The 26,119-nt window shown below is 50.7% G+C and overlaps 3 protein-coding genes across 3 annotated transcripts; all 3 read left to right on the plus strand.

Moving 5' to 3' along the window:
• Positions 1-2,531: 2,531 nt before the first annotated feature.
• LOC140680235 (keratin, type I cytoskeletal 14-like) lies at positions 2,532-7,421 on the plus strand. The gene is made up of 8 exons (XM_012571132.5): positions 2,532-3,133; positions 4,293-4,375; positions 4,911-5,067; positions 5,570-5,731; positions 5,819-5,944; positions 6,036-6,256; positions 6,752-6,786; positions 7,135-7,421. The coding sequence occupies exons 1-8, from the start codon at positions 2,624-2,626 to the stop codon at positions 7,230-7,232; spliced, it is 1,392 nt and encodes a 463-aa protein (XP_012426586.5). The 5' UTR covers positions 2,532-2,623; the 3' UTR covers positions 7,233-7,421.
• A 3,865-nt stretch (positions 7,422-11,286) lies between these two features.
• Positions 11,287-15,685, plus strand: LOC116806599 (keratin, type I cytoskeletal 14). Its single transcript, XM_030256141.4, has 8 exons — positions 11,287-11,888; positions 13,489-13,571; positions 13,825-13,981; positions 14,237-14,398; positions 14,486-14,611; positions 14,703-14,923; positions 15,177-15,226; positions 15,414-15,685. Exons 1-8 carry the CDS (start codon positions 11,379-11,381, stop codon positions 15,509-15,511), a joined length of 1,407 nt encoding a protein of 468 aa, XP_030112001.4. The 5' UTR covers positions 11,287-11,378; the 3' UTR covers positions 15,512-15,685.
• Positions 15,686-21,576: 5,891 nt separating this feature from the next.
• LOC100221664 (keratin, type I cytoskeletal 19-like) lies at positions 21,577-24,912 on the plus strand. The gene is made up of 7 exons (XM_030256143.4): positions 21,577-22,101; positions 22,457-22,539; positions 22,735-22,891; positions 22,977-23,138; positions 23,454-23,579; positions 23,676-23,902; positions 24,825-24,912. The coding sequence occupies exons 1-7, from the start codon at positions 21,577-21,579 to the stop codon at positions 24,910-24,912; spliced, it is 1,368 nt and encodes a 455-aa protein (XP_030112003.4).
• The last annotated feature ends 1,207 nt before the right edge of the window (positions 24,913-26,119 follow it).

A 26,119-nucleotide genomic window follows, 5' to 3' on the forward strand; every position in this document is an offset into this window, starting at 1 on the left:
ATCAACAGCCAGCACGGGGGAGCTCTGTGCTGAGGGTTCCTGAGGTCAGAGTGGGGCTGCTGTGGGGTTGTTGTTCAGGAGCTCAGCCAGGGGCCAGGGCAGCAGCTGACCAGCAAGAGCACTGGTCAGAAAAGACCAGGGAAAAGCTGATTTTGCAGGACAATTTCCAGATTGTCTGTGTGACATCTGCCACACATGGTAAAAGAACTGAAACCTGGGCTGAGGTTGTGATAATACACAAGAAAAGCTGTAAGGCCAGGTATCCCCTTCCTGTGGGCTGTGGAAGGGCTTTGCCTCGTGTTAGGGCAGTTGGCACCTTCAGGCTACTTGTAACTTGGCCTAAGATGTGAGGGGGACCTGAAGGGGGTCAGACCTCACAGCACAGATTTTAGCCCACATCGGCTCAGGGCCAATGTGGGAATTGCCTGGAGCAGGAGGGTGTTTGCTGGAGCAAACGTGAGCAAGGTGAGCACATTTGGAAGAGCTGGGAGCAGGGGTGGCCCAGGATGGCTCTGCAGCACAGCTCTCACACGATGGCTGTTGGGCAATCCTGTACCCCCCACTGCAGAGGGAAATGGGCCAGCAACAGCTGATCCTTGCCCTGCCAGGTTGCACCAGGATGGTGCTGGAAGCTGAGCACTGTCCTCTGCCCACTCTGCCCTTTGCCAGTGTTGGGCTGTGCCCAGTCCCCCCTTTCCCCATCTCTCTGAGGGATGGGGAACGTGTGCATTCCAGCCTCTCAGCTTGGGGAATCAAAATTCCAAATCTGAAACCCATGGGTGTGAGGCAGTGCTGCCCAGAGAGCAGAGCCCTTGAATAAGAGGATCCAGAGTTTCTCTCTTGTTCAGCTGTTTCCTTGGTGGCTGCCCAGAAAGTCACCCCACACTTCTGGAGCTGTTAAAGAGAGCGTGACCGCTGTGAAATCCTGAGATTTAACAGGAGGCAGATAAAGCCCTGTTGTTACTGTGTCCTTCGGGGAACATGAAAGAAAGGAGGCACCATGAATTACCGAGGGTGAGGCTCTGGGAACATCTAAGCACCTCCAAAATCAGTTAGTGCATTATAATGTGAAAACAGCCGGAGGGGGCTGGGAAGGAAGGAGATCACAATGTGAGCAAGAACACAAAAGGGTTCCTAATCCCTATAACTCCTCCACTACCTCACAGGTACCTCTGCAAAAAGAAAAAATAACTTCTTTTATTGAGAATGCCATGGCTGGAGCCAGGCAGGCCAGGCTGGATGTGCAATTTTCTACTGTGCACAACAAGAGCTGGCGTCACACAAGAATAAAAGAGTGCAGTGCCACATTTCCTGCTTATTTTTTCACGCCAATACCTGTCCAGCTATGTTATTGTAATCATTCTGCTCAATCCTTCAATAGCCCGGGGCAGGTGTGGCCAGCACTGTCCCTCCCCTCCCTGCCAGCCTGGTCAAACCCTTGGTGCCTGCAGGGTCCTCACCCCCAGTGCTGGATGTGTTGGGCTTTGGCCATCAACACTTCTGATAGAGGTGATGCTGCTCCTGCTATCACTGGCAGCGCTGTCTTCAGCTGCAAATCTGTAGGAAAAAGCCTATAGCACAAACACTGATAAGGATTGATCATACTCTTCCTACTGATAAGGATTTATCCTACTCTTCCCATTGATAAAGAGTGATCACGCTATTCCCATTGGTAAGGATTGATCCTTCTCTTCTGGTCAGGAATTGCAAATAACCTGCCCTGGCTGTGGGCAGGATAGAGCTTCAGTCCCTCTCCTCTGATTTAGAATGTTTAAGCATTAAACCCTGCCTCAGTGTTGAGAGAGCAGAAATTGTGGCATGGGATTTTTTAGCTTTACATATTTTTTAGAAGTTACAGGCAGTTTCTGTGGGATTTGGGAAAGGTGATCGAGCAAAGCAGGTACTGCTTGGAAACATTTTAAACTGACTGAAACCCCACCACTGTAGGGACTTTCCAGTCTCTCTAGGGAGATTCAGCCCAGGCTGGTACATAAGCAGAAATTGCTGGAGTTTATTCTCTTTTGAGCTATAAGATTTCTGCCAAATCCTGTATCAGTACACAAATCCTTCCAGGTCTGTGCTTGTCCTGCAATAAAGGTCCTGACAGGAAAGTTTCCATCTGTCTTTGGCTTGGTCCATATAAAGATTATAGATGTGCAGAGCTCTTAAGTAGCAGCTTTCCTTGGCTTTAGACTCTTAAAAAAACCCCAAATAAACAGATTTGTAGATTTTTGCACTGATACTTGGAGGTGACTCGGCGGATGACAGAGGATTCACTTGTGTTACCTCATGGGTGGAGCAGGAATGGACACTGGGAATGTCAAAACATAGCCCCGAGCAGGGACCTGGATCACGCCAGGTGCTGGGAAGTAAAGAGGAGGAAGGTCCCATGTGAGCCACAGTTTTGCCCGGTGGATGTGACAAAATATGTGAAATCAGAGAGGAAAATGATGATTCTGGAATTTGGCTTTGGCTGTCGGGGGTGTCGAAAGGCGCCGGCAACGCCTCCTGGCCGGGCTATAAAGGGCCCCGAGGCAGGGGAGCGAGCACTCGCTGCTGCTGCTGCTGCTGCTGCTGCTGCTGCTGCGCTGCCGAGCCGCCTCTCCGCACCTCCAGCTCCAGCATGAGCACCACTGTCAGGCAATACTCGTCCTCCACCTCCCTCAAGGGATTCGGGAGCCTGGGGGGAGGCTCCAGCAGGGTCTCCTCCGTGCGAGTCGGGCCAGGAGGGTACCGGGCCCCGAGCGTGCACGGGGGCTCCGGCAGCTACTCCGTCTCCTCCCGGGTGGTCTCGGGGCTCGGCGGTGCCTTTGGGGGCAGCTACTGCAGCAGCGCAGGAGGGGCCCTGGGCGCGGGCTTTGGGGGCAGCTATGGGGCCGGCTTTGGGGCCGGCTTTGGGGCCGGCTTTGGGGCCGGCTTTGGAGGCGGGGACGGCATCCTGCCGGCGGGGGAGAAGGAGACCATGCAGAACCTCAACGACCGCCTGGCCGCCTACCTGGACAAGGTGCGGGCCCTGGAGGAGGCCAACACCGACCTGGAGGTGAAGATCAGGGAGTGGTACAAGAAGCAGGGACCGGGTCCTGACCGTGACTACAGCCCCTACTACAGGACTATCGAGGAGCTCAGGAACAAGGTAGGATGCTGGGAATATCACAGTGGGATGCTGTGTGTCAGAGAGGAAGCAGAAACCATGACTGTTACCTCTGTAATTAGTCAGCACTAATCATGTCATAAAAAGTGTCCCAGCGGCATGTGTGGAGTGCCTGGCTGGAAATTAGTCATGTCTCAATGTCAGCTTTTGGTTACATCCTCCTGAGTGGGACAAGTGGCAGCTTTCACTGGCAGGAACAGATCTAAGAGGACATAAAACAAAAATGAAGAAAACAGACAAGTCTGCATTTATCGAGTGTGTTCTTGGGAGTTTAAAATTAAGGTGCAGGGAAATTTGCAGCTGTGGGCAAACTGTGAAACACTGATGTCATATTTGGAAACATTCAGGCAAAGAATTTGCAAACTTGTTTCAGCTCCTCCTGTTGAGGAGATTTAGACGATAAAAAGATGGAGCTGACCAATAACGAGTTTTTTGCATCTTTTGGCAATTGCTGCCCCAGGGCTGGAATTTGTACAAAGTTCCCAGCCCAGGCAGCTCAGGGGGGATTCCTCTCTGTTTGATTTGAGTCCCAGCATACTATTTTGGAGGAAATGCTCGAATTTACATTGTTCTCTGTTACTTCCCATGTATGAATTGCCCCCAGGGATTCAGAAGCTGTGGACAGCTGGAGCTGCAGGAGTGCTGGCAAAGGATGCAGGGAGCTCATTTAACCACCCCCACTCCCCTCCTCAACAGAGTTCTCCTCCCAGTGTGGGTTATTTGCTCCTGCTTTGGTAATATGAAAATCAGAATCTGTAGGCACCTGCTCACTGCCTTTTGCTCCATTTCTGCTGCCAACCAATTAAAACCATCCCAGAACAAGGTGTGCCAAGCACAGACACCCCCACTGGTCCCTCTGACCCTTCCACAAACAACAGTTGCCCTGAAGGATAGGAACAAAGGCCACCATCAAACCTCACACATCTCATGTGGCCTCACTCTGCCTTTTGAAACACCTACTGATGGCTTTTTGGAAAGGGAGGTCATGGAGTAAGCAGCAGTCAGTCTCAGCTGCATCTCACTTGTCCTGATTCCAGACACACTTCTGCTAAGGAAATGCCAAACTTCCCCAAAAGTGTTGTTCCTGTCCCAGCACTCAACCAGGAGGAATTCCTGACGCTCTTTATCTTTCACTGCCCAGATTCTGGTGACCACAGTGGAAAATTCCAACCTCCTGCTGCAGATTGACAATGCCAGGCTGACAGCAGATGACTTCAGGACTAAGTAAGATACATTTTCTGGAAAAATGGAGCAAAGTGTGCAGGGAAGTTTGATGAAATGAGGAGAAAACCCCATCCAAACCACAGAAAGGCATTATGGAAGCAAAGCCATAAAGAGGGCTTTCCTAAGCAGATGGTTCTCTCAGTCTTACAGGCACCCAGGGATTATGCTGCTTCCATCCAAACCCACTATTTTATTTCTGTTGTTTGTTTATCTCTGGTACAGCCTCTCCTGTGCAGAAATCTTGCCCTGTGCCTCTCAGTGCCTTTAATGTGTGTGTGCAACTCCACAGAGCCCAGGGCCAGCACCAGGGCCTGGTGGCGTCAGGAGCAGGGTGATGTTATAGACTCAGGTGGACACTTTTTCACCAGTTTCCCCCCACTTTGCTCAGAACTTCCTCTAGGAAAGTTATCAACGGGGCCGTGTAGTACTGCTACAATGCCAAGAGCAGGGTGGAGGCAGCAGACAGCAAAGGCAGGTGCTGTGTGCTCGTGCAGGGGCTCGTGCAGCTTTGCTGACTCTGTGTGTGTGTCTTTAGGTTTGAGACGGAGCAGGCTCTGCGTGTGAATGTGGAGGCCGACATCAACGGCCTGCGCCGGGTCCTGGACGAGCTGACCCTGTCCAGAGCCGACCTGGAGATGCAGATTGAGAACCTGAAGGAGGAGCTGGCTTATCTGAAAAAGAACCATGAGGAGGTGAGCACAGAGTCAGGCTCTAAAAAGGCCACCCCAGGCACGGAAATTTGAGTTCTGGTCGAGCCTTTAAGGCTATGCTGAGTTCTGAACTGCTAGGGAGGAGGTGAGAAGTGCTGGTGAGGCAGCAGAGGGGATACACTCTGGACAGCAGCACATCCTCCCTGGAGCCTGTGGAACTCCCATTCACCACCTGCCATGTTAGTAATAACCACTATGGCTGTTAGAGGTTTACTAACAACCCTTGCAGCTTGTGGCTAGGAAGGTCTGCTCACTGAGAAATGAACCAGCTACAGGCACTGCTTATTCTCTGGAGAATTAACTCCAGTGGGGATTTCACAAGAATTATAATTATTTTATTTGTGGTCATGGAGCAAATACTGCAATTTGCTCCCTTTTGATCAGCTCCCAAACGCTCGCTTTCCTGAAGAACTCTGTCTCAAGAGGAACATTTTATATGCTGGATCTTGGATTGCATGATGATATGTTTCTTTTTCTGTGTCAGGAAATGACTGCCCTGCGGGGCCAGGTGGGTGGGGAGATCAGCGTGGAGATGGACGCTGCTCCTGGCATCGACCTCACCAAGATCCTGGCGGACATGCGGGAGCAGTACGAGACCCTGGCGGAGAAGAACCGCAGGGACGCCGAGCAGTGGTTCTTCACCAAGGTGAGGAGCTGGCGGCGAGCAGCGGGCACGGGGCCGGGGCCGTGGCCGCTGCCGGGGCTCTGAGGGCACGGCTTTGCCTCGCTGCAGACGGAAGAGCTGAACCGGGAGGTGGCCATCAACACGGAGCAGCTGCAGAGCGGCAAGACGGAGATCACGGAGCTGCGGCGCACGATCCAGAGCCTGGAGATCGACCTGCAGTCGCAGCTGAGCACGGTGCGAGGGCCGGGCTGCCGGCGGGGCGGGGGACGCGGGGCTGTGCCCACCCGGCTGCCCCCCTGAGCCCGGCCCCGTGCCCGTCCCACAGAAAGCGGCGCTGGAGGGCACCCTGGCCGACACCGAGGCGCGCTACGGCACCCAGCTGGCCCAGCTGCAGATGCTGATCACGGGCGTGGAGGAGCAGCTGGCCGAGCTGCGCTGCGACATGGAGCGCCAGAACCACGAGTACAGGGTCCTGCTGGACGTCAAGTGCCGCCTGGAGCAGGAGATCGCCACGTACCGCCGGCTCCTGGAGGGCGAGGACGCCCAGTGCGTGAGGGGCTTTGCTGGGAGGGTGGCTGGGAGGAGATGGGTCATAGCCAAGGAAACAGAAAATGAACCACCTGCATCCCCTGGAGCATCCTCTCAGCCCATTCCCCGACCCATTGCATGCAACGTGTCTCTCTTTTCAGTCACATCAGTGCACAACAGCCCAGTGGTTGTAACAGTCCTGCAGCATCCCTGGGTTCCACCTCCCATCCTCCCATGTCTGTGTGATCCCAGGTAGCAGGTGTAGCAGGTGTTGGCTGCTTGTTGCAGCTGGGGTGGGTGCTGCACTGGTGTCTGAATTCCTGTGTCACACACCCATCCTTAACAGTTTCTTCCTTCAACTGGTTCACTGGCAGTTTCCCACAGCATTTGAATCATCTATTGGTACAAATTAAAAAAAAAAAAATAAGGCAGGACTTAAATAATGGTTGTGTTTTGGAGATTACTCACTTTTTTCCTGTTTCTTACCTCCTTTTCCTTGTTCTCCTCCCATAGCATGTCCCACTATGCCTCGCAGCCTGTGAAAGAAGGTAAGAATAGGTCTTGGCTGAAGCTCTGTTCATACACAGCTCTCATACCTTCACCCACCTTCTTAGCACAGACTCCTTTTACTTTTCTATTAAAGTAACTATTTTATTATATTTCCAAAATTTGAACTCATATACAAAAGTTTATGATACAACAAATTTATTATATACAAAACGTGTCAAAAATTATCTGAACAGACTGAATCTGTACAGTTTAGCAGTGGGAATGTGCTGCTATATTGGGTTTCTGACGTGATGACTGTTGTAACAAAACTCAAAGATCTTTAAGATCTTTAAGACAATTCTTCTTTGCTGCCCTGGAAATAACGGTTCCTTCTTTCCGCATTGCAGGACCAGTAACTACCCGGCAGATCCGCACCATCTTCGAGGAGGTCCAGGATGGGAAGGTGATCTCCTCCCGGGAGCAGATCACCCAGGCTGCCCACTGAGGCACTACCTGTTTTGCTGCAAACCTCGCCCAGCACCGCAAAGCAGAGCCCAGATGACGTGTTCTTGCCATATGGATCATCAAAAGCACCTTCTCCCACTATCACCCCCTCCTTACCCTCTCTCACCCTTCTCTCAGCTCTGTGCCACACACAGAAATCAAATAAAGCTTCTCTTTGCAGTCCTGCAAACCAAGGTCTGGTCTCGATACTCTTGGGATGTCCCACCCCTGCAGCTGTGGGACAAATCTCCTGTTGCTCCTGTAAGGAGCAACATTCTCCATCCTTGGTACCCTGATGGTGGGGCCTGCACACCCACACCTCTGTAACTCCTGAGACCTGGCAGCTTCAGGGGAGAGGGTGTGGGGAAGACTAGAAAGGAGCTGATGCCACAGGTGGCCTGTGAGAATCCCTGAGTTTCACAGACTGGACAAAGCACTGCTCCCCCGCTGCAATGTCCAGCAACAGCAGTGCTGAAGCTTTAACCCAGAGAGGCCAAGCAAGTGAACAAAGCCCAGGTGATACAAACAGGACCCTGCAAATGCCACGCCCCAGCTCTGCCCCAGCAGCTGCTCCCCATTCTGGATCCCAAGCTTTGGGGTGAAATGGTCTGAAGCTGCAGGCAGGACAGGGATCTGTCAGGAGGGTTGCTGTCCCTCCAGACAGGCACACTCAGCTCAGTTTTGTTCCTGCTTCCAAAGGAAGCACCACTGAAGGGTGAGGAAAACAGTGATGGAAGAGAAGGGTATGGTCTGTGCAAGCAAAAGGATTAACATTTTTCTGGGAGTTCTTGTGGCACTCCCCGGCTGCCAGTGGCTGCTCCTGACACAGCAGTTCCCACTGCCGTCAGCCGGCCCAGCATTCCTGGAAAGCCAGTTCAGACACATTCTTGGCTGCATTCTGACACATTTATTGCTTTGTAAATCCAACTTCTAACTCAATGAAATGAATCAGAGCAGCACGACTAAGTGAGAGTGAGAGCAGAGCTGGCCACACAGCTTTGTGACCCTTCTCCAGAAATCTGTCTGGAATGTGGGAGGAGATAAGAGAGAATTCTTTATTTTCCCCCAAACATTGGAATGATGCCTGCAGCGCATCATCTGCCCTGCAGCCAGGTTAGCAGGGCTCCATGGTTTTGAGGCCCCCCAACCCCTGCCCTGCAGCTCTGCCCAGTGCCTGGGCTGTGTCCCCCCTGTCCCCTTGGAGTAGATCCCTGTGACCCTTGTGGGGCACTGGCTGCCCCAAGCATCCCCAGGCCCTGCCATGCCTGTGCCCCTCTGACTGTTGCCCTTGCAACACCCAGTGCAGGGATGCTGAGGTGTCTCAATGGAATTCACCCTTGCTTTACATTTTCCTCCTGTAAAAGCCTTGGCACACCTGTGTTCCTATAGAAACAACAAATAACACTTTGCTAATGAAATCCCCTGCTTTAATTATTCCTGTTACTGCACAGTGTGAGGGAGGTGTGGAAAAAGGATGTTAATTTTCTCCTGCCTTGAGCATTAATAATTAGCCCTGACCTTAGGAAACCCCACTGAGGAGGGAGCTGCAGGGGCGGCTCATGCTGACAGGCAGCAGCAGCTTGAGGCAGGTCTCAGAAAGTGGGAATTTAGTCCAGAAAGATGGTTTGACTTCTCAGACAACACTGAATTCCTCTGACAGAAAAGACCGCTTTAGAAACAGACATTAATGTGTGGTTTCCAGCTCATTTTAGGGAACTTTTCTATGACAATTTGATTGCAGGGCAAATTTTATAAGCATATAAAAAGAGTGAAGTGGTTTTATCCAGGTAGTATCTGCATCTGCTGATTTGTAATTTTGAAGCCAGAACTTCACCTCCATTTTCCCCCAAAGTAAGACCAAATTCTATTTTTAAACACCCTTGTGCTACCGTGAAACTGCTGTTAAGTAGAACTGGAATTCTGATTTTGAAATATATTAAAAATAGGCTCACAGTGTGCACGTGGCTCAAGGAGAGAGGCAGGATCTGGTTTAATACTCAGCCTTTTACTTCAAAGGGTGTGATAGAAAACATGCAGTCCTTGTGGTTGTGTTCAATGGGAGGTCATGGAAATAACGTCCTTGAGCAGTTAATGTAGTTTTAAGTCTTAATTAATGCTCATGATTTTAATTGCTGCCCTGTGGCATTACCAAAGTATCACAGATATTCTGGGCAATGGGTGTTTTTATGACATAGCAGTTCAATGGCAAACAAAAGATGAAAGAAAAGGCAATTCCCCGTACAGGAAGAACTGTGAATCACCTGTGTGACACATACCTTGATGCGGTGTGACACTGTGACATCTGTGCCACTCTGAGGGGCTTTGCTCAGGGCAAGGCTGAGTGTTTGGACTCACACAGGAGCTCTGTACCGTATTTTTCTCTGACATTCCCCTTTCACCACATCACCTCTGCAATCAGAGAGGACAAACCACGGCGTTGCCCGGGCAAAGGTGAGGAAATGAAGATGGGGACGAAGCACATTCCTGGGAGCGAAACGTCCTGGCCGCCCCCGCGCTGCTGCACCTCTTCCATCTGCACCTGGGGAGGACGAGCAGCGAGTGGGTGTCCCCTGGCCCCGTGCCCGGTGCTCACACGACACCGACACGCTGACTCCAGGAGACAGGGACAGCATGGTGGAGACTCCAATCCTCCAGCTCTTCGAGCTGTACCGACTTGTCTCCATCAACCAATGGTAAATGGGAAGATAGGGAGCCACTTCTTCATAGCAGCCAATTCCTGATATTCCAAGGACACATCCCACTTCTGTACTGTCTCCAGCTTTCTGCAGATGGAGGGGAGGGAGTTGTACTCTTTGAGCTCCTCAGCAATGTACCTTTGTTCTTCCTTCCATACCCTTTCTCCCCACCTTTGGCAAGTGATCTAAGGAAGAACTTGGCTGTTGGGAAGGGGCTGTTGGGGCCTGTCTGCAGAGACAGCCCAACAATTCACCGTGTGCACACATGAGCAATCCCTTCCCCTCCACACCCCACAGGATGAGGCAGGCACACTCAGATCGGTGGGTTCTGCCCGTGCTGTGGATCAGCAGGGCCTGGCCACACCATTGCACTCAGTTCTGGAGCCTTTTTACTTGCCAGAGAGAATCACTGTCTCTCCTGAAGCTCTGTTTATGTGGGAGTTGTAAACTCCAAAGTCACAATGAAACTGTCCTGCCTGGTCACAACTGACAGAAAAACATCACAGAAAACACTGCTGGCATCAGTTGCTGAGCTGTGCTCCTGTCAGCTTTGTGCTCCTGTTCACAGGGCTTACACATCAGGAGCTTTTTCCTTATGTCCTTCATCTACTGTATGCTATTCCACATTTTCCTTAGAGATCTCATAATTTCTAGCTACTGGTCATACCGTGTCCTTCTGGGATGGTTTGCTAGTGCTCGTTCACAGAGAAAACAGATAATCCTATCACCTTTCCACAGTTCCCCACTCTTGGGTGGTCTCTAAAGTGAAGATTCCAGTGAGCCCTGGAGCACGAATTCCCTTTCCATTGCTTTTTCACAACTCATAATCCCTCTCTTTGCAGATAAAAGAGCGGACTTGTATTTCCAGGACTGGGAGCCAAGTTCCTTCCAGCACCATTGTACTCACGGGGCTTTGGAGGTGCATTCAGGGCCTCACAAAACACCTGCTGTCCCTGCAGATGTGTGTGTGCAACCCAAGCAGGGACAGGAAACTGTAGCTGGAACAAAAAGCCACAGAAAAGGAGATGCTGAGCTATTCCCTCAAATGCTGCCTGCACCGCTCTGTTTCAAAGTGCACAGTGCAGAGGGAATTAAATCATAGCCCTGAGCAAGGAGCCTCCTCCTTTTAATCACACCTGACAATTTACTTGGAAACGGAAGAAGCATAAAGATGCCCTTTGTAAGAGAAAAAGCTTCAAGTGGAATATGACAAAAAGTATGACTAGAACAAAGGCAAAAATGACGATTCTGGAAGCTGGCTCAGGTTTTATGAGTGATGAAAATCGTCGGGAATGCAACCAAAAAAAAAAAAGGAAAAGAAGAAAAAAAAATCGTGTGGCAACGCCTCCTGGCCGGGCTATAAAGGGCCCCGAGGCAGGGGAGCGAGCACTCACTGCTGCTGCTGCTGCTGCTGCGCTGCCGAGCCGCCTCTCCGCACCTCCAGCTCCAGCATGAGCACCACTGTCAGGCAATACTCGTCCTCCACCTCCCTCAAGGGATTCGGGAGCCTGGGGGGAGGCTCCAGCAGGGTCTCCTCCGTGCGAGTCGGGCCAGGAGGGTACCGGGCCCCGAGCGTGCACGGGGGCTCCGGCAGCTACTCCGTCTCCTCCCGGGTGGTCTCGGGGCTCGGCGGTGCCTTTGGGGGCAGCTACTGCAGCAGCGCAGGAGGGGCCCTGGGCGCGGGCTTTGGGGGCAGCTATGGGGCCGGCTTTGGGGGCAGCTATGGGGCCGGCTTTGGGGCCGGCTTTGGAGGCGGGGATGGCATCCTGCCGGCGGGGGAGAAGGAGACCATGCAGAACCTCAACGACCGCCTGGCCGCCTACCTGGACAAGGTGCGGGCCCTGGAGGAGGCCAACACCGACCTGGAGGTGAAGATCAGGGAGTGGTACAAGAAGCAGGGACCGGGTCCTGACCGTGACTACAGCCCCTACTACAGGACTATCGAGGAGCTCAGGAACAAGGTAGGATGCTGGGATTAACGTGACATCTTCATCAAAGTCACTTGTAAAGAAATGAGTTTGTTCATAACAGCTGGAGGGGAGAGGCTTATCAAATAGCAGGTAATTAGTCTGAAATTAAAACAAGAGCTTTGGAATAGCAGTCACTATGAACTGCAGATCACCAGGTACCCGAATGGTGTTTCTGTTGACTGTTCCAGTGTAGGGAGAAAGATGGGGCAGGAAAGGAGTCAGATGGATTCAGGTTACCTGATGATACTTGCTGCCACACTGTCACCTCCTGCCTTCCTTCTTGCTACTTGTGCCCCCTAGTTGCTCCCTGTTAGGCTCCTGATGGAGCTCTCAGCAGGCAGGGACTTGTTATCTCCTGGCCCTATTCCCTGCTGAGTGATATGTAGATGGAGATGAATAGTCATTCTCACAAATATCCTACAAATCAGAGACTTTCCCCCTACCCTTCTAGGAGGCTAAAGGTAGAAGTTAAAATAGAAAGAAACTGTCCTATGTGATGGTTGTTCTTTGAGAGTTGCAGACACAGAGTCCAGTCCAGGGTTGGAACACACTGGGCTGTGGTAGGTGCTGAAATCAGGTGTGTGCCCAGCTCTAAAATGTAGCAGATGAAATCATGGCCAAGGTAATTTCTTTATTCTTAGCAGTTCCCTGGATGATTTGAAACAAATGTCCTTCAGCCAAAACACCAGAATCAGCCCATCCCTCCCTGCCTTGCCATTGCTTGCCCCTCTCAGGCCTTATCACTCATCCTGAGTGAGCTCAGGTTCACTGAAGGAATGAGGTGTGGGTGATTGGGCAATGTCATACTTGGTCTGTAAGAATAAATTCCTGGGAAATGGGGCAGGGTCACCCCCTGGGGGGAATTCACATTCCTAAAATATTTTGGGCTTCACCCTGGGGGAAAGGGCTTGCCTTGATGCAGGAAGCTCCTCTGCGGATTTCAGCATGTTGGTGTACTCTGATGGAGCACAGAAACATCTGGAGACAGGAGCTGTCTCTGGATTTGAGTGATGAAGTGCTGGGTCTCAGAAACCTGCTCCTGATCCAGGGGAAGGCAGATCCTTCCCTCCCTCTCCCCCCTCAGCTGGGAAATGACCACATCAATATTCCTGGATTATTCCTTGGGTATCCGCTGAAGCAGGAGAAGTTACAGCTCTTCATTAGCTTGTGGCTACAGAAATTCCTGCTCACTAAATGGCCAATCATTTTCATAATGTCAGAGCAAATACTTGCACCTCGGGTGTAATTATGAAAGCCAAATGAGGTAGGCACAAGGCACTCCTTCCTTCCTCAATCCTTTTTTCCTTCTTCGCTGGGCTGCTCCCATTCCCAACGCCTGGAGTGCTGCCAGGGCTCAGCATGGTGTGAGCACCTGGAGGTGCCAGCGGGGCAGGGTGACATGCCCATGGCAGTGTTCCCAGGGCACCGAGCCTGTGCTGATGGGAGATGGAAATTAGCACCCCCGTCTCCCTCTTTGCGGAGCCCACATGGAAGTCCAGTCCCATGGCCCAGTGCTGCTCCAGTCCTTCTCTGGATGGGATCACTCAGTGTTTGAAATGACTTTTTAACTCTTTCACTTATCCCCCATCAGATTCTTTCTGCAACTGTTGAAAATGCCAACATCGTCCTGCAGATTGACAATGCCAGGCTGGCAGCAGATGACTTCCGAACCAAGTGAGTGCCATGCCTCCAAGAACTTCTGTGAAAACTGGGGAAAGCCTGGCTTCACCTGGGGTTGCTCCACTGGAGTGGGACATTTGGGAATAGTTAATCTCTTCCTGGACACAGCACTGATATTTCTGCACTGTGAGAGCTGTGCACACACATTGAATTAAAGATACTTAGCAAAAATACACTGAGCTGGGGAAGGAAAAGACAAGAAAAATGCTGTATCAGGTGTGTATATGAACTGTGTGTGTGTCTTTAGGTTTGAGACGGAGCAGGCTCTGCGCATGAGCGTGGAGGCCGATATCAACGGCCTGCGCCGGGTCCTGGACGAGCTGACCCTGTCCAGAGCCGACCTGGAGATGCAGATTGAGAACCTGAAGGAGGAGCTGGCTTATCTGAAGAAGAACCACGAGGAGGTGAGCAGAGTTGGGCTCAGATTGGGACCTACAAACATTCCTGTGCACCAGGGAAACAGTCAGCCCAAACACACAGGAGTTTTTACAATTAGGGCTGTCAGGAGACACTTGAGCAGGAACGGGTAGAGAAGTAATCCCTTCAGGCAGGACCTCCAGGAAGTCTGTGGGGTTCCTGTGCTGGGTGCAAATAAGAAATTTCTCACTGTGGGAAGATGCCATGTCACTCTGACATATGTTTTGTCTTTTTTGTGTCAGGAAATGACTGCCCTGCGGGGCCAGGTGGGTGGGGAGATCAGCGTGGAGATGGACGCTGCTCCTGGCATCGACCTCACCAAGATCCTGGCGGACATGCGGGAGCAGTACGAGACCCTGGCGGAGAAGAACCGCAGGGACGCCGAGCAGTGGTTCTTCACCAAGGTGAGGAGCTGGCGGCGAGCAGCGGGCACGGGGCCGGGGCCGTGGCCGCTGCCGGGGCTCTGAGGGCACGGCTTTGCCTCGCTGCAGACGGAAGAGCTGAACCGGGAGGTGGCCATCAACACGGAGCAGCTGCAGAGCGGCAAGACGGAGATCACGGAGCTGCGGCGCACGATCCAGAGCCTGGAGATCGACCTGCAGTCGCAGCTCAGCACGGTACGAGGGCCGGGCTGCCGGCGGGGCGGGGGACGCGGGGCTGTGCCCACCCGGCTGCCCCCCTGAGCCCGGCCCCGTGCCCGTCCCACAGAAAGCGGCGCTGGAGGGCACCCTGGCCGACACCGAGGCGCGCTACGGCACCCAGCTGGCCCAGCTGCAGATGCTGATCACGGGCGTGGAGGAGCAGCTGGCCGAGCTGCGCTGCGACATGGAGCGCCAGAACCACGAGTACAGGGTCCTGCTGGACGTCAAGTGCCGCCTGGAGCAGGAGATCGCCACGTACCGCCGGCTCCTGGAGGGCGAGGACGCCCAGTGCGTGAGGGGCTTTGCTGGGAGGGCGGCTGGGAGGAGATGGGTCATAGACACAAAGTACCTGTGCCCTGTGCTCTGTCTCTGGTGTCTGGCTGTAGTGGGATGTCGCCGTGGTTCCTCCATCCCTCAGGAGAGGCCAAGTGGAGCAACACTTTTGTCTCCTGTTTTTCTCCTGTCTGAACACAGAGTCTGTGTAGCAGCAACAACCAATGTTTGTTCCTAACATCTCTTTGGTTTTGTGCTTCTCTTGTAGCATCTCCTCCCAGTACTCCTCCGCCATGTCCTCACACTCTGGCAGAGATGGTAAGAACCCACCTTTCCGCTCAGCCTGGTTCTCTCCCCTTCCCAGTCAAAGCAGGGCTGTTTAAAGCTGCATTCTCCACTCCCTTGTGGAATTTCCACCAGCTCCTGAAGAATGTGTAAAATCTGATAATGTTTTAAGAAATTCCCTCCTTCCTGCCGTGAGTAATTGTTGCCCTTTCCTTTGCAGTGATGACATCGTCCCGCCAGGTGCGCACGATTGTTGAGGAGGTGCAGGACGGGAAGGTGGTCTCCTCCCGGGAGCAGGTCGCACTCACCACTCGCTAGGACAGTCCCGGGCTCAGGAGAGCATTGAACTGAGCCAAGAAGTGCCTGAGGCCATGTGTGGTCAGGTTGTGTCCCCGAACGCTCCCTTCACCTGCTCTTCCTCATGTGTTGCCCTCATTCCATGCAGGTGTCTCTGGACACACTTAATAAAGCTTTTTCTTCTCGCTCGTGCAACTGCAGGCTTGTCTGTCACTGACATGTGATCCCTCAAAGCCTTTGGGTTCTGTGTTCATGCCAGGGAAAGTCCTAAGAAACCACAAGAAGCCAGTGAGAGGAGGGGAATGGAGGGACATGGGTTCCACGTGGAGGGACAGGGGCTCTGCCTGGGTAGAACATAGTTGGAGACAGCTTTTTCTAATGAACTCAGTGCTTGTAAATACATGGGACTGGCTAAGATATAAACTGGGTAAGTGATACAAAATGAAGGCAATTACGGAATGATGAGGTTTGAGGTCAATGTGACATGCGACTGATAATTAAAGTCAACAAAATAAAGCTCAGTTCTCTAACTCTTAGGATCATGAAAAGTCACATTCTCCTGTAAGCAGAACTTAGATGGCTTCAGCAAGACTGCTGCTGCCAGGTGCTCTCTCTGAGACATGAGCCCAGCACCCGCCTGGTTGGCAAGCCTCATCCCTACAGGCCTGCTTCCCTTTTGACTGTCTTTAAGTCACACTGTCAGGCGCAAAAACTTACAGGGCTATTCATGCTGCCCCAGGGCTGCACTTGAGGAACTAAAGTAACCATTGCTTAATCTGCACGGGGATGAGTAGCAATAATTTCTATCACTGTCGTGTGTAAAAGATCAGTGCTAAAACCCTTCCTGAAACATGCAAGGTAGAAACGACGCCTGAGGCTGAGCTGCTGCTCAGGATTAGTGACTCAGTTGGGCAGCAGCAGGTTCTGGCTGTGCCTGTGCCCACTCGCCTGCTGGAGAGCAACCAAGGGAGGGCCAGAGAGGAGAGGAAATGGTTTAGAGCCAAAAGCATGACGGAATCACTTCGATCCAACTTCATGCTTTCTAGTCTGTGGTAGCTGGGAGTCCTGTGCATCAGCTTATGTTCCTCCCACACCTCAAGGATACAGATACGGGGCTCAGACCAAAGGGAGAGGGAACAGTTTGCATTAAATCAGCTTCCCTTATAACAATGGACATGAGGCTCCTGCTGCTGAGGCTCAGCTCACTCATCCTTCAGGTGTCAGTGGTTCATTCATCCTCCCTCAGTCCCCCCACAGCATTACTGGCCCACTGAGCACTCCCCAGGGCGCTCCCTGGCCCCAGCAGGTTTGGAAGGAGCTGATGCTGGGCATGACAGGACAGGCAAAGGAGGGGAAAGGAGATTGAAGAAGTGGGGAGCCTGCCAGGTCTTTCCAGGGAAGGGAGGGTGAGATATTATCATTCTGTATCATCATTCAGCAATTACAGAAAAGGGCAGGAAAAGAGACACAGCAGAGTGCAGAGTTCATGGACTGTACTGTGCTTCCCCCTTTGCTGGAATGACAGACCTTCCTTGGAGAAAGTCTTCCAGACCCAAAAAACCAAAGCTATACAAAAAATGAAAATCAGATCAAGGAACAATGTACCTAAGCCACAAGCTATCTCAGAATCTCTGCAGGGGGCAAAACTGCAGGCTGGAAATCCTGAGCAAACTGCTCATGTGCTTTTTTTTTTTTTTTTTGTCATCAGAAGAGAGTTGTTATACTTTAGTTGTAAATGGCTTTTTAAGTCTTGAACCTTCTGCAGAATGCCCCAAGTGTATGAACACAGAAAAGCTTTCTGCAAACCACAAATATAACTGATTAAATATAAGTAGGAGGCTAAAAGAAGACGTCAGTCCAAGAGTAATTGGCTCTGCTGGCAGCACAGAGAGATGTGGCCCCTTCTGCAGCCAAAAGGGCACGGGGGAGAGATTGATCCAGCAGAACATTCAGTCATCTCTGGTATCTGTCACCCCGTGCTGAGATGTTTACATCAGTCACAGGAGCAGCCTGAGATGAAATCCTGAGGAGAGCTGGGAGAACAGCTCTGATGGAAGAGTCTGGTTTGTAATCAGCAGACTCAGTTCCCCTGGGAGGACCTTATCAGGGGATACTCATGAACATATATTTGCATCAATGAAAAAGGCTTTAATTCTGCATACAGCTCAGTGTAACCCTGTTATCACAGGCAAGAGCAAAGTCCAAGCTCAGCACAAAAGATCTCTGTGTGACATTATAGTGCTCTAAAGAAGGAAAATACCACAGAACTATAAGGTAATTTGCTGCTTGTTATTTACTCTTTGCTACACACATTTGTATCTGTGAAACAGCGACAAATTGTTTCTCCAGGAGGTGGACAAACACTGGTATTGGAGAGCATTTTACAGATTTGCTGCAAGTACAAGAAGAAAAGCCTTTTTAGGATTCAGCTGGGATTACAGAGGCAAGACCTCAGTGAATGATGGTGAAACTTTATGGCCAACAAAATGAAAAATGGAAACTATGAACATCCTTTCAAGGTATTTCATGATGGAGACATAGAGAGAAATCAATGGGATGTGCCTGTATCAAGAGTAATATAAAATAGCAAGAACACTGACAATGAATAATACTGAATTGTGTCATCTTTCCAATCTCTAAAGCCTCATGTGCTCCTCAGACAGTTGGTTTTACAATGCCCTCGAGGAGAATAGCTGTTATTGTTGTTTCCATCCTACAAAGCATGAAATTGAGGCTTGGAGGAGATGAATGATTTGCCTAGAGTGATTTGCAAAGCTGGGATCACCTGGAGCACCTGGTGTCACCAGCAAGATGGAGATCAGCATCAGTACAGCCAATAGTAGGCTGACAGAAAGTGGCATGACAGGTACATCACCAGCCAGATAAGCAAATACTTTATAAATACTTTGTAAATTGAGAACACAGGATTTTCCATAGGTGTAACATGGAAATCCAGCTGACAGTGAGCAGAGAGGAGCTCAGACGAGCCTTTCCCTGGCCAGGCTGGTGGGTGATGGCAGTGCCCGGCTCCAGCTCCTCTCCTGGCCCTCCTGTGTCTGGGCACCAGCAGGGACCTGGGTTTGATGGTGTTTTTGAGTCATTGACTCCCCAAGGAAGTTCTCTTGGACTCACCAGCTGTTTTTACAGCTGGTGATTCAGGAAGTATTTATAGTAATGTGAAATGCCAGATCTCCTTCTTGGGGGGCACATTAAACTTCATCTGCATTAGCCTAAGGCCCAGTCTTAAGCCTTAAAAAATATCCTGAGATTCCCAAAGGATTTCCCTCTGGGGAAATCGAATCTTTCTCTTTTCCATTGCCCTGTTGAGTCTGATAACTCTGCTGTAGAGGACTCTTGGGAATAACTCCAGCATGTCCATCCTCTGCCACTGCCCCACTCTCTGTCTCCCAGCCCAGGACGCTGATGGAAACCTGAAATATAAACCCTTCCTTTCTATTTTTTTACAAAGCTCATTACGTGGGAGCAACACCTTTGCCTGGGGGAAGTTCTTCTGCTCGTTTGTTACTTGAAATAGTAATTTTTTCCTGGTCAGACCTGTGCTGCTGTTCCTGAAATGCCCACGGGAGATCCTCATGCGCCGTCATTCCTCTGCTCCCCTGTCATTCCTCTGCTCCCCTGTCATTCCTCTGCTCCTCTTCCTCCCTTGGGGCACGGCATTGCCTGCAAGGGGCTCCCAAGTCAGCCAAGGACAGCTCATCAGAGCATCGCCCCTGGCTGCCTGCAAGGATGTGGGAGCAAATTTCCATCTGCAGACTCCAGCCAGAGAGTCAATCAAAGCTAATTCTGGAAAGAGCCTTCCATTAGGAACGGAGATCCCATCATTAGCAGATCTCCTCATCACAAAGTGAAAATCGCTTTAATAAAATGAGGGATGGCCCTGCTGGCAGGGCTTGAGGTTTGTTCTCATGTAAAGGCAAGATCTGGTTTTAAAGAAAATTTTGAATTTTGGAAATGAAAAAAGCTGCCATGAAGAGCACACAATTTCAAGAGAATAGTAATAAATTACTGTTCTCCTCTACAAAAGCTGTAGAAATTCTAATCACCAAAAAAAAAAAAAAAAAGAAAGAAAAGAAAGGAAAAAACAGAGAAAAAGAGAAAAGAGAAGAGAAGAGAAGAGAAGAGAAGAGAAGAGAAGAGAAGAGAAGAGAAGAGAAGAGAAGAGAAGAGAAGAGAAGAGAAGAGAAGAGAGAAAGAAAGAAAGAAAGAAAGAAAGAAAGAAAGAAAGAAAGAAAGAAAGAAAGAAAGAAAGAAAGAAAGAAAGAAAGAAAGAAAGAAAGAAAGAAAAAAAGAAAGAAAGAAAGAGAAAGAAAGAAAAAGAAAGAAAGAAAGAAAGAAAGAAAGAACATTGACATCTCTGCTTAGTTTGCAGTAATTTAAAAAAACCCTCTACTCATTGTGGGTGTTTTCCTCATGGAAGAAATCACACAGGATGGTTTGGGTTGGGAAGGACCTTATGACCACCTCATTCTACCCCCTGCCATGGGCAGGGACACCTCCCACTGGACCAGGTTGCTCCAAGCCCCACCCAACCTGGCCTTGAAAAGTGAAGGACCATATACATCTCGATAAAATGAAATTAAATGTTTACTCTGCAGTCATTTTAAAATTCTTTGGTAGAAAAAAGACCAGTTGTGACCAGGCTGCAGGTGGGCTCCAGGCAGCCCTGCCTGACCCTGACCCTGGTTCCAGGCAGGGTCTGGCCATCATTGTGGCACCAGAGCACCCAGGCTTCACTTCCTGATGATGGCTCTAACAAAGGATGGGCACCCACAGAACCACCCCACAGTTCAGGAGTGCTGGATTTGCAGTGTCAAGATAAAATTGAGCTTAATGAACTTGCCCATATGGCAGAAGCAATATTTGTGAGCAGGATACACCTGACACATTCTTTATGCCACGTGTCCAGGTGACCTGGATGCCAAACCCAAAGCTGAACCACACATGGGTGAGAGCCAGCCAATATTAGCATTGCTATATTAATGTTATTAATAAAATGAAAGATTCAGATGACAAAACATTTTAATTATTTCCCTTCTTCCTCAATTCAGCATTACAGAACTAAAAATTTAGTTTAATAAATTTTTAAAAATTTCTTTTCTATTGTCCTTTCTAAATTTAACACTTGGATTGTATTGGAGAGTTTCATGGTGCTGGTTGGAACTGGATCAGACTTCTGTAAAGTCATGCATTTCCTGAAATTCTCCACATTACTATTTCAGTAATCTTACGAAATATCCCGAGTGGCACTGAATATTCAGTGGACTGCATATTTAGCGTCCAGGAAATATCCTTTCATATTTTGGATAAATACCTGACTATTTTGTCTACCCTTGAAAGCAAGCAAAACAACCCAGACCTCTGCAAGGCGATGTTTTGGTGGATGTAGAATAAAGAGAAGGGATAAACCAGCCCTGGTACATTCCAGTGCAAAATTCCTCTGTGCTCTCCTGGAGCATTTGAGGTCTAAAGACCCAGACCAGGGGCTCACTCCACAAACGGCCGTGTGGAATGGAACAGACCCCTCACTGCATGGCCCAGGGTGGTCTCCAGGCCCTGGTCCCAGCTGAGTGAGGGGACACCTTCGCTTTTGGTCACAAAGGGGTCAAACAGGCTCTGTCAGATAGGACGCCTTTCCCACAGCTTTCACTTTCCGGGTAGACGCGCCCACACCGGGGATGGATAATTGCTGTGGTGCTTCATTCCCCGGGCACTCTTGGGTATCGTTGGGTTTTTGTGTCACTGTTGTTGAGTTGTCATCACAGGTCAGACCTGATGATTCAGGAAGTAACATTTTTGATGTAGTTTTGAAACACGCTTCTGTTAACCAAAGCATCTTTCTGTTGTGGGATTTCTGGAGACAAACGCCTTTGGGGAATTATTTCCGGCTTAAAAAAAAGAAAACACCTCCTAGCCAGGTCACAAGGAGGAAGAATAAACAGCTCTTCTCCAGTGGCACGACCCACAGGGACTGGTATAAATAGAGGACTAGGGGACAGAGGTATCACAGTTGGATCCTGCAGCGACCTGAGCACTTGCCTTGGGCTCTGTTGGCTCCGCACCACACCATGAGCTGCACTGTCAGGCAGGTTGTCACCACCTGCACCCAGGGCAGGGCCAGCACAGGCAGCAACGCGGCTGGCACTGGCAGGAGGGTCTCCTCTGCCTCCTCGGGGAGACACGCTGCCTATGACATGGGTGCTGTGGTTGGCAGCTTCTCCGGGGGCAGCGTAAGCGAGGGATTACTCGGGAAGCAGCTGAGCGCCGGCAGTGCAGCTGGTGGGAGCTTCGGAGCCACCCAGAGGGCTTGTTCTGCCCTGGGATTCAGCGGAGGAGGTGTCTGCACTCGAGGTGGCTTCCCCAGGGCTGGAGCTGGCTGCGGGGATGGGATCCTGTTTGCTAACAACGAGAAGGCGACGATGCAGAACCTCAACGACCGCTTGGCCTCGTACCTGGACAAGGTGCGGCTCCTGGAGGGGGACAATGCTGACCTGGAGTGCAAGATCAGGGAGTGGTACGCCAAGGTGGGGCCCATCTGTGAGCCACGGGACTACAGCTGCTACCACAAGGAAATAGAAGACCTTCAGAACCAGGTAAACCCTTGTTTGTCAAGAAAATCCTAATATTTCTTTAGGCTTTGCTTTCACATGTGCACAGAGCCCTGTCACAGGGCAGAAGCAATGGCTCTGGAGGGGCAGCTGAAGCAATGGTTTATATGAAATGATGGTCTGTGGGAGGATGATTCTACATTTACTGAGCACTGATGCTTCAGCAAGGCCATGTCCACCAGCTGGACATGGGTTTTTCTGCTGGGATGCTACATAAGTGATTAATAACCCAAATATATGGAATAATTATAAAATACCCCAGGTAGGTGTTTCCTCCAGGGTCTTCTGGAGGCAGAGGAAGCTGCAAGTCCACATATTCTTCTAATGATTTCTTTTCCAGATCTTGTGTGCAGCCATGGAGACTAACAAAATCCTTCTGAACATTGATAACAACAGGATGACTGCTGACGACTTCAGAGTGAAGTGAGTATAGTCCCCTGCTGGCCCATGGAAGGGCAGGTGAAGGGTGGTGATGGGGAAATCCCAAACTTCTGCCTGTTACACTGTATGTCTGAAGCAAAACAAGAGCTTGATCCTAATTTTTTCCCCCAACCTCAACTGAAGGCCTTGCCCTGCTTTGCTGATACACTGGTCTTTGTTTGCTGCCTGTGGTTTAAGGTATGAGACGGAGTGTGGTCTCCGGCAGAACGTGGATGCCGACATTAACAACCTCCGGCCCGTCCTGGACCAGCTGGCCAGCTGCAAGACCGACCTGCAGCTGCAGTGTGAGGCTCTGACAGAGGAGATGTGCTGCCTAAAGACCAACCACGAGGAGGTCAGCTCTCTCAGGGAATTGAGAAGAAGGAAAATCTCCCCAAGGGTGGATGGATATTATTGATACAATCACGTATTTCCTGCAGGAAATGAGCTGTCTGAGGAAACAGGCAACTGGGGATGTGAGTGTGGAGGTCAATGCCTGCCCTGGCCCAGACCTGAGGAAGATCCTGGAGGATCTGCGGTGCCAGTACGAGACGCTGATGGAACGCAACCGCAAAGAGACGGAGCAGTGGTACGCCTGCAAGGTACCTCGTCCCTGCAGAGCTGCAGCCAGCTCTGCCCCACGGGGAAAGGGAAAAATGAGGAGGTGTCCTGGTAACAACAAGTGTGTCACAGATGTGCTCAGATCTAACTGTACTGCCCGATTTCTGTGTTCCACCCATGGTGGAGGGGCCACCACATGGGTCACATGGTGTCACATGGTGTCACTGGGTCAGCATGGAATAAACAGGGTGTCAGCCTTGCTCGTGCTCAGGGCACTGCGGGGTGTGGGGAGGTCCTGGACATCATGAGATGCAGTGGGGAGGTGAGGAAAGAGCTGCTCTTTTCTGACCTTGCAGGTGGAGGAGGTGAATCTGGAAGTTGTCACAAGCAGCCAGGAGATAGAGTCGAGCAACAAGCAGGTCACTGAGCTGAGACGTCAGCTGCAGGCCCTGGAAATCAATGTACAAGCCCAGCTCACTATGGTAGGTGATGCCACAAGGATTCACAGCTCCAGCTCTCGTGAGCAGGGTTGTACCTGTGTCAAACCCCGGTACCTGCGTGTTTTGTTCTATTCTCAGAAAGAAAACCTGGAATCCTCTTTGGCGGAGACTGAATGTCGCTACAACAAATACCTGGCTGAGCTGCAGAACCAGATCTCCTGCGTGGAGCAGCGGCTGGCTGAGATCCGAGCGGAAATGGAGTGCCAGAACCAGGAATACAAGACCCTTCTGGATGTCAAGTGTCGCTTGGAGCAGGAGATCCAGACCTACCACTGTCTGCTGGAGGGTGGCCAACACGACATCATGTATGCAAACAGAGCTAGGCACCCTAAAATCTCTGTGCTTTGTCTTACAGGGATATGAAAATTTGTGATCCTGGTAGGAAAAGCAACACTGTGGTGAGGAACCAGTGCTGACCTGTTTCTAGACAGGGCTGATTAGAAAACCATGAGGTATCTGAGGATTTAGCTCTGATAAATGTCCAGGGAGCACACCAAAGACCATTCTTGGGCCAGGAAACGGGCTGGGAGAGCCCCCAGAGCTGTCCCAGCCCCCGGCACAGCAGCTTCAGCAGCTCTTCAAGGGCAACTTCCCAGGAGCTGGACAAACAGTCATATAACTAAATTTTATTGGCTTGCCAGAATGGGACAGGATTAGGGATTAGCAGCTAAATTAACTGAAACGATGAATTATCTAAACATTTTCAGTTTCACACAAGTTTAATTAAAGTTTTGGAAGTTTAATTTGTATGCAAAGCAGTTGGCTCTGCCCTGCCTTCCATTGACTGAGGTTTTGAAACAGCCAGGCTGTTAATTCCAGACGTGGCTGCACACACACAAAACTGCCCTGAGCACCCACCTACTCCTTTTGTTTTGTTGGGAGAGGAGGCTTTGGAATGGAATGGTGCTGCCCTGATTTGGGCTCCTCTGGACTCTCCAGTCCTAAATTATTTCCACAAAAAGTCAGTTTTTGTTCCAAAATGCCTCTTGCAAGGGCTGAAGTGGCATTGTTAGTCCCAGAGTAATCCTGAGTGCCAGATGGAAAAGCATCATCTGCCAAAAGACAGGGGGACGGAGGTGGATGGTGGCTGCAGCTGACCTCGGGGCTGGGAGGGGGAACCGCGGCTGTGACTGAAGAGATGGAGCTGAAGCCAGTGAGGAGGGCAGGGGGAGACCTCCAGGGTGGCAGTGCCAGGGCCGGGGTGTCCAGAGCTGTCTTTTTCCACAGAGGGTCGGCAGGGAGAGGAGTCGGTGCCACACCAGCTGGGAGAAGCACGGGGCTGAAAGGCAGCCTGTGCCAGCCCTGCCTGCCCTGAGCCCCCCTGGCCAGGGTCTGTCAGGTGAGGGGGCCTCCAGGGAACTGGGACCATCAACTGCTTCTTCAGCGCTGGGTACCAGTGGAACAGGAGCATGAGAGGTCTGCAGGCTTTTCTGGGTGATGAAGAAAGGCTGGAGGGGTTTTTTCCTAGAGAAAGGCTGGGCTGGAGTCAGATGCTCAGGATCACAGCTGTGGTAGGGCACTGGGATTAACTAGGCTGTGGTGGGAAGCAGTGACAAGGGATGCAGCTATGGGATATTTATTTATAAATCTCTGTGCAGAAATTATGTTTGACACTGGGGGATGCCCAGCAGTAAATGTGTGTTTAAACAAGGCTTTCAGCACAACATGGGAATGAGGAACTGGCAATGGAATCACTCAGTCACAAGTTTTTCAACAAGGATAAAATTTAGCAAAGCTGGGGAGAAGAGGGAAAGAGAAAGCTCAATACAAAAGCAAAGGGGTGTGAGAGAAAGGTACAGGATGCAGACTTCCCTGAATAAATGATTATTCTCATTCTCCTTCAGGTCACTGCAGACCAGAGAGTCCCTGCCAGTCCCACTGCACATCCCCTGAGGAGCTTTCTGAAGAAAAAGTCTTTTGGAAAAAACAAGGCACAAATAACCTGGGAGTTCTCAGTTGTGCTCCAGCAGCAGTCACAGGGACTCTGCAGGATGGCACCTCCTGGCCACCCTGCTGTTATCCCACCACTGCCCCTCACTCAGGCTCCCCTGGGTTGTGGCCATTCTCTAACAGCAACCAAGGCATGTCTCCAATAAAACTTTGCTCCTGCTGATACAGCCTTGAACCTGAGAAATAATTTTACAAGTAAATCAATATACAAGTATCTTAAAAAAAATATATTATAAATCTACCTTCAGTCTCCAACCACACAGCAATCACTACAGGGAAAAAGGAAAACAAGCCATGTTCCCATCAGTGCTCCAGCTGAACTCAGAGGCTGAGGATGGGGATAGAGGGTGGAGGAGAAGGACCAGCCGATGTTGTGGAAAGGGATATTTGCTGCCAGAGGAGGAAGCATGAGCCAAGACATGAAGCAGAAGGTTGTGAGGAAAGAAACACCCAGGGAGGCTGGGCAGATGGCAGGGAGGGAGTCTCAGGGCTGTCTGACTGAGTCTGCTACCGAGAGACACCTTACAAAGAAAAGGGAGTCTTCACTTAAGCAGGCATATGCTAATATAATA

Source organism: Taeniopygia guttata, chromosome 27 (assembly GCF_048771995.1).
Source record: "Taeniopygia guttata chromosome 27, bTaeGut7.mat, whole genome shotgun sequence".
NCBI classification, from domain to species: domain Eukaryota; kingdom Metazoa; phylum Chordata; class Aves; order Passeriformes; family Estrildidae; genus Taeniopygia; species Taeniopygia guttata.

Bases quoted from the DNA above. Each gene is read 5' to 3' on its own strand.
- LOC140680235 (XM_012571132.5), top strand. From the start codon at position 2,624: ATGAGCACCACTGTCAGGCAATACTCGTCCTCCACCTCCCTCAAGGGA. The intron at 4,376-4,910 runs GTAAGATACATT...GTGTGTCTTTAG, and splicing joins GCAGATGACTTCAGGACTAA to GTTTGAGACGGAGCAGGCTC. The intron at 5,732-5,818 runs GTGAGGAGCTGG...GCCTCGCTGCAG, and splicing joins AGCAGTGGTTCTTCACCAAG to ACGGAAGAGCTGAACCGGGA.
- LOC100221664 (XM_030256143.4), top strand. From the start codon at position 21,577: ATGAGCTGCACTGTCAGGCAGGTTGTCACCACCTGCACCCAGGGCAGG. The intron at 22,102-22,456 runs GTAAACCCTTGT...TTTCTTTTCCAG, and splicing joins TAGAAGACCTTCAGAACCAG to ATCTTGTGTGCAGCCATGGA. The intron at 23,139-23,453 runs GTACCTCGTCCC...CTGACCTTGCAG, and splicing joins AGCAGTGGTACGCCTGCAAG to GTGGAGGAGGTGAATCTGGA.
- LOC116806599 (XM_030256141.4), top strand. From the start codon at position 11,379: ATGAGCACCACTGTCAGGCAATACTCGTCCTCCACCTCCCTCAAGGGA. The intron at 13,572-13,824 runs GTGAGTGCCATG...GTGTGTCTTTAG, and splicing joins GCAGATGACTTCCGAACCAA to GTTTGAGACGGAGCAGGCTC. The intron at 13,982-14,236 runs GTGAGCAGAGTT...TTTTTGTGTCAG, and splicing joins TGAAGAAGAACCACGAGGAG to GAAATGACTGCCCTGCGGGG.